The sequence below is a fragment of the Brienomyrus brachyistius genome, chromosome 21 (genome assembly GCF_023856365.1).
Source record: "Brienomyrus brachyistius isolate T26 chromosome 21, BBRACH_0.4, whole genome shotgun sequence".
In the NCBI taxonomy this organism is placed as follows: Eukaryota; Metazoa; Chordata; class Actinopteri; order Osteoglossiformes; family Mormyridae; genus Brienomyrus; species Brienomyrus brachyistius.
The window spans coordinates 3,391,772-3,398,924 of record NC_064553.1 but is presented as its reverse complement, the minus strand read 5'-3'; the positions used below and the strand labels follow the sequence as shown (position 1 = coordinate 3,398,924).

At 43.7% G+C, this 7,153-nt stretch overlaps 1 protein-coding gene across 1 annotated transcript; it reads right to left on the bottom strand.

The window, feature by feature from the left end:
• Positions 1–680: 680 nt before the first annotated feature.
• On the bottom strand, positions 681–6,427 carry LOC125716429 (zinc-binding protein A33-like). The gene is made up of 6 exons (XM_048988710.1): positions 5,804–6,427; positions 3,832–3,927; positions 3,504–3,734; positions 3,368–3,390; positions 2,143–2,267; positions 681–2,049 (listed from the first exon to the last, which is right to left on the bottom strand). Exons 1-6 carry the CDS (start codon positions 6,203–6,205, stop codon positions 1,520–1,522), a joined length of 1,407 nt encoding a protein of 468 aa, XP_048844667.1. The 5' UTR covers positions 6,206–6,427; the 3' UTR covers positions 681–1,519.
• Positions 6,428–7,153: the final 726 nt, after the last annotated feature.

Genomic DNA, 7,153 nt, shown 5'->3' with positions numbered 1-7,153 from the left:
TCATCTACTTTTACATGAAATACCATTTTCTTTTCCATATGGTTTTGTGAATTTTTTATGCTAAATGACTTTGGTTGGCCAGGATTTATAAATACACTTATTTTACTAGCAGGATCCTGAAATTTTATGGAAATATGGGATATTGTGACCAGCTTTATGATGGAACACACAGGAGATGTACACAGGATGTGTACTCGATGCTTTGAGACCACAATTCCAAAGGGAATTTCAATTCCATTTTGTTAACCGGTGAGGGGACTTTGACGTCATCGCAGGTAAAGGTGAGTTTTCCCCCTACATAACATTGTCCGTATTTATGTAAATAAATTGCATGTATAATAAGAGAAACAAGCAAGCAGCCGATGCGGTATTACTGTTTATTCTGTGTAAGAGAATATTACGATAGGTGACCCCCGTGCTGGGCATTCGGCTCCAGGCGGGGGCGCTGCTGCAGTGCGGAGCGCATCTTCGCGCGCTGTCATTCATAAAGGGTCGAGCAATGGTCCAGTAGCCAACAGAAGAGTTGTGTTACCGTTTTAAGACATGAGGATGTCCTGTCTGCTTTAGTATCGACTGCTACTCCTTTCTCTAAATTCTGCTCAGCCCCAGACATGACACAATTTTACCTGAGACACTTGAGTAAGATAAAAATGTCTTTTATTAAGGCCCCCCCCCCCCCCCCCCCCCGGAGTTACAGTAACAGCAAAGAAACAGAGTTTCACCATTCCAGGAAAGCGAACCCCCGACCACGGAAAATACTCCGATTTTATACATTTCCGCAATTCCAATCTGCAGCCCCATTGGTCTGAACCAGGGACTCCTGTCTGCCTGCGGAGTGCGTGATGACCTCACAGGTGATGATCATGTGCACCTCTGCATCTCCTTATGTTCCTTCAGGCCCATCACCAGTCACCACCAGGGCCGCCCCACCCTTGCTAACCCCATACATGTCCCCATGTTAAACAACACTATGCAATCAAGCAAATCAAACCCCCCCCCCACGTCTCACCATATATTTGGTCCATTCATTTATTTAATTACAGCACATTCATTAGGCCATAGGGTGCTTGAAACAGATATATAGCTAATGCATGAGAAGATATGCCTGTTTGTCTCCTCTGGATATTTCTGACTGCTTTCCCATTATCTCCCTCGGCAGAATTGAGCAGCCTAGCCTAGTACGTCCCACTCTTTCAGCAGGGGGGGGTCCAATTATGTTCACAAACAGGCAGTTTCAGCTCCCACTTCAGGATCACACACATACACATTCTTCTTGCCCAAGACACTGACAACAATCCCACTATGCACCTCCCCCTGCCCTACTGCAATTTTCCTTCCACAGAGGCCATGGAAAATTAGCAGGGAGATATATGACACCCCCAGTCTAGCTCCACTATGAAAAAGCAGTTTATTTCCACTAAAACATGAATTATAAAAAATATGAATCTGCTTTTTGTAAAAAAAAATGAAATATGATTTTCAATGTAACACACAATAATTGTCATTATAATTTTAGTGCTCAGATGGAAATGGAAACATTTACTGGGCACATTTTGAGAGGAACCCTGTAATCCCCGGTACCAAAGAATGGAAACAGCCTCTCAGTGAAAGTGTACTTGAAAGTGTAGAGAGGAGTGTTATCACTGGGATCAGAGAATGACAGCTCTCCCCCATCCCAGTCCAGCTGCACTCTGATCATCTGGGGTTTCCTCCCCACAGACAGAGGGACTGGTGGTGAGGTCATTGCTGTGTATTTACTATTACGAAGCTCTATACACCATGCACCCCCTTGTGGCACCAGAGGGTAAACCCTTTTCCTGTTGATGGACTCTCTAACTACACCCAGCCTCCAGGTAATTCCATCCCCCACATCTACATCCCAGCAGTGTTTCCCTGAGCTGAATCCCTCAGATCCCAGCACACCGCCCAATGTAAACCTCTCTGAGTTATTAGGGTAACCTTGCATCTCATTACTCCATGTAACAGCGATCAGATCTTCAGACAGTGTCAGACGGACATCTGCTGTGTTTGGGTCCAGAATCACAGGAGCTGAATGGAATCAGAGAGAATCATTAGAATTCAAACAACTCCCTCTGCACAGATAGATTATGGAGCTGCTCCATTCTGACGTCTTCTACTCACTGTATTTAGTCACTTTCTTCTCCAGCATCTTCTCCCACACCCTGTAGCTCAGGTTGCCCAGGTGTTTGGCCACATTAATCAGGGCTCCTGAGACCTCCTCTGGATCCCGCACTGGGCCCTGGGCTCTGTAACAATGTTCAGCCTTCAGTGATGATGCTCCTGTGAGTTCATGACCAGAGAAGCTAACAGACACTAGCAATGTACAGCAGGTTCTCAAGTCCTTAACTTCACAAGTCCAACAAAGTTACCCTAGGTATCCAGCTGAGGGCGCTCCAACGCCCAGCTCTTATCGACAACATGTACATGTACAGCTATTTGAACATAAGAAAGTGCTTTTATAAGTTAAGACTTGTATTTTTGTTATAGATTTGTGGTGCATTTTAACGAAAAACTACTAAGAAATATTTTTTTAATTCTACGGTGTTCTCTGTTTATCATTATCTAGCTAGCCCACGCTACATATGCACACCTAGGCCACGCTATATATGCACACCTAGCCCACGCTACATATGCACACCTAGGCCACGCTACATATGCACACCTAGGCCACGCTACACGCGCACACCTAGGCCACGCTACACGCGCACACCTAGGCCACGCTACATATGCACACCTAGGCCACGCTACATATGCACACCTAGGCCACGCTACATATGCACACCTAGCCCACGCTTCATATGCACACCTAGCCCACGCTACACGCGCACACCTAGCCCACGCTACATATGCACACCTAGTCTACCTCTCTCCTCAACTCTCAAAAACATTCACATAATGTTTCCTTCTTAAAGTTAATACTTGTACCTTTGTTGTTGATTTCGGGTGTATTTTAAGAACCAGTTCTCTCTTTCCTTAGATTTCAGTCAGCTGATCTCGCTAACTGCTAGCCAGCAAGCCTACGTTACTGTTTCAGGAATATGTAGGTTTATTATTTTTTTTTAAGTTGGCTAAAAGTCAGATTAAAGAAAAAAATGTTCTACTGGGGATGCAATTATCGGACATGCATGTTCACATCCTGAAGGTTCATATGTAGAGGATTTTCTGTAAATATCACTGCCCATCCAGATCTCAGCTCCAGCAGCAAGAAGCATTCTGAGCTCCCTGTTAATACTGATCACATGATGTACAGGTGACTCCGTGGGGATCTCACACTGACTCCCATTTTACTGCAATTCAGAATCACTGACTCCAAACCAGTAAAAGACAAAAAGGGATGTTTCCTTACCTTCTCTGTGTTTCCTTATATTTCTGAAACAAAATAAAGAAAAATCATGTCATAAATATTATAATTTACATTTAAATTTTATTTATAATTTAATTTATATTTTAACTAACTGAATCCAGCTGCTCTCCATCCTCACCAGTAGGAATGAGACGCCTTCAGCTCCCAGCTCCTGTTCTAAAGCTCTGATGGTTTCTGAGAGGGATGATATATTTTTTGTGAGCTTCTCAATCTTCTCCTTCATCATGTTGCTTTTCTGCTCCTCTTCCTCCCTCAGTGCAAATATCCTGGCCGCCTCTTCATCCTTTAGGAACTGGTGAAGTTTCTCAAACTCCCCCTTTATCAGTCTCTCTGTGTACCAAGCTTGAGTCTGAAATGAAAGTGAGTTTCCTCAGTGCTGTTACAGGGCAGCCTGTCCAGTGATGTCACTGCTCTTCTTACACTCTATAATGTAGGTAGTTCTGTACCCTGATGTGTTCTGCTGTTTTGTTCCAGGTCTGTTGTACTTTATTCCAAGCTTCCAGCTTCTCCTGCAGAGGTTTCAGTGCAGACTTAAGATCCTCCTGGATGAATGAGACAGCAGAGCTGAGCTTTACCTGACTGATACTAATGTAAGGTGTTATACAGGAATTACCAACAGGCTCAGTTATTACCAATGGATTAATATAAGTTATAACAGGAATATATTTCTGCTAAATGCCGTTATGCAGGAATATCGTGATGGAAAGAATCATGCATAATATCAATAAATGCAAAAATAACAGATATAATCTAGGGGACAATCACTGACCCCCAAGACGCCACCCTTCCAGACAGCATTAACACTTTTTATGCCAGATTCGACAGGTTGAACACAGACACACCCTCAAAGGCCCCTGTTACCCCACTGACACTGTCCTCCAGGTGACACACACACAAGTCCTGAAAGCACTGGAAAAAGTGAACCCCAACAAGGCTGTGGGACCCGATGGAGTCCCTCTCCGACTTCTGAAGGCCTGTGGGAAACAGCTAGCTGGTGTGTATGCTGATATCTTCACTATCCCAGGCAGTAGTTCCCCGGTATTTTTAAATCCTCCACCGTCATACCAGTCCCCAAAAGACCGGACACACCCACCCTAAATGACTTCAGACCAGTGGCACTCACACCAGTTGTCCTTAAGCGTTTAGAAAACCTGGTTCTCACCCACATCAACCACATGGTCCCAGATGCCATCGACCCCCTCCAGTTTGCCTACCGCCCTAATCGCTCAGTGGATGATGCAATAGCAATAGCCCAACACCACACTCTGCAACACCTGGAATGTAGCAGAACGTATATCAGGATGCTCTTCCTGGACTACAGCTCTGCTTTCAACACCATCCGCCCGGGCAAGCTGATCGAGATTCCAGGGACTGCAGGTTACATCAAACCTGAGCTGGACTCTTAACACCACAGCCACAGTGGAAGAAAGCCCAGCAAAGGCTTTATTTCATTAGGCTGCTCAGGAAAGCCGGCCTGAACCATCACCCTCTCACTCAGGCCTACAAAGGACTGACAGGGAGCATCCTCACCGCAGACATCACTGTCTGGTCCCTTCCATGGACTCTATGTGCGCACAGTGCTGTCGGAGAACAGCAGAAGGAATTATCAGGGACTCACTCCATCCAGCTCACTCTCTGCTCAGACACAAAACCTGTACGTACAATCTGAGACACAGCAGAGCGCACAGCATCACCACTCACAGAACAAGGTTTTAAAATAGCTTCTTCCCTGCCACAGTCAGACTGATGGCAAAACAAAACAAATGAACATATAAAATAATAACCTTACGCTACCTCACTTCACCAGTCATGTGCAATTAAAATCATTATCTGTGAAATAGGATGAATGTGCAATATCCTAACTGTGCAACAGGATAAAATGTGCAATATTTTAAATGTGCAACATTATAACTGTGCAACATCAGCCATTTATGCAGCTATGCAATAATTTGCAGTACTTATTGCATTTAAAATTTCTTTCATAGTTCTTTCTTGATTAGTACTTGTATTTACTTGTATTTAGTATTTGTATTTTTTTTGTAAATAAGAGTTCTACTAACTTGACTCTGCACAAGAAATCCTATGTGCCTGGAATATTGGTTTTATGCACAAATGGCAAATAAATATCTGGTATCTTTAACTCCTGAGAGATAAAATTCTAAAGACATTGTAATATTAATAAAAGGTTAACTAGTTTTTATAGTACAATCTGACATATTCACAGATATAAGGCATATTAACTACTTAGTATTAGGAGAATTGGTTCTTTTGTAGATGGTTTGAATAATTCTAAACATAAAATAATAAAATGAGGATACCATCTCTATCAGGGTACATACAAATATTTTTGACCAATTACTCATGGTTTTTGCAGTATTTTAGAACTGAAAAACAAGAAAAAAGACATGTTGCTCAAACCTTGTGTTTTTCTGCTGCTTCCTGTATGGGTCGCAGTTTGTGATTTTCATGTTTCGCTGAGGTCTGACAGACGACGCACACAGGTGTCTGATCGTCCAGACAGAAGAGCTTGAGTTTCTCATTGTGCAGATGGCAGTGACCGCCAGAAGCTGCTGCAGATCTCTGAGCTCTGTCCTGTAAGAAAGCCTCACATGTATTCTTCAGGACTAGGTTGCAGGAAGGATCCCTTGGAGACCTTCTCCTGCAAACTGGACATTCCCGAGAGTCCTTATCTCCCCAGGACAGCTGAAGACAGACTTTACAGAAGCTGTGGCTGCACTTCAGGACCACAGGATCCCTGTAGATTTCGTAGCACACAGGACAGGTGAGCTCCACTTCCAGCACACAGGACCTGGCCGCCATTTCTTCCGAGGGACACTCAGCACAGTGATGGCTTCCGATCACCGACAGATTTTGCTTTCACTTTCACTCCGATTTACTGACAGCCAATAAGCGGGCAGGGTTGTACAACAGCAGTGTCATCTGAACAATATTACAGTCGAAGCTCGGTTCTCGAACGTCTCACAGTTCGTACAATTCCGTTCTCGACCATATTGTTCGTTGAAAAAAAAACCCTTTGGTTGTCTAACGTAACCAAACATTAATCGATCCTTTCGCGCTAAAACTCGCGCGCCTTTTTATGCACGAAGGAGAGACTCGTGCGTGTGAATCAGACCGCCTCTAGTGCTCGCTTAGTGAACATGCATCTTCGCCGAATCGTATTGTAAATACTCGTATTCTCGTATTTTGGCTGCTCTTATTTTGTTTTTAAATAAGCCACAGTGGGTCCTAAGAAGGTTAGCGATAGAAGTAAACCAAAAGAAAGTTGTGAGAACTACGACAGAACCTAAAAAGGAAGTATTTTTTTATGCCAATAGCTCCCCATAGTACAGGGAAAGTGCGGTTATTTTTCCTATTATTTCATGTATTTAGGGGTTTAAACCTTTTTGTTTATTGGCTTAGCATTATATGTATATTCATATGGGTAGTGGTGGTTTAATGGTTAGGGACGCGCACTTGTAATCAAAACATTGTAGGTTCGAATCCCCGACAGCAAGGAACCATTGAAGTACCCTGAGCAAGGTACCTCCCCGGGCGCTGAATTAGCTGTCCCCTGCAATGTCGCATGTGGGTTAAATGCAGAGGACATATTTCGTTATTGTGTATCAACAATGACAACTGATCACTAAATTATATAGGTTCAGATCGTTTTGGGGTCTGGAACGGATTGCGCCCGTCGCCCAAGCGGACGTCCTCTGTCTGTTCCTTGTTTGCTGGGTTAATCCAATTTACATAATTTCTAATTGGTGA

What these genes read in the sequence shown, in the direction of transcription:
- LOC125716429 (XM_048988710.1), bottom strand. Translation starts at nt 6,205, where the DNA reads ATGGCGGCCAGGTCCTGTGTGCTGGAAGTGGAGCTCACCTGTCCTGTG. An exon ending in TATAAGGAAACACAGAGAAG is followed by an intron (nt 2,268 to 3,367) that starts GTAAGGAAACAT and finishes ACATTGTTACAG; the next exon opens with AGCCCAGGGCCCAGTGCGGG. An exon ending in GAAGAAAGTGACTAAATACA is followed by an intron (nt 2,050 to 2,142) that starts GTGAGTAGAAGA and finishes GATTCCATTCAG; the next exon opens with CTCCTGTGATTCTGGACCCA.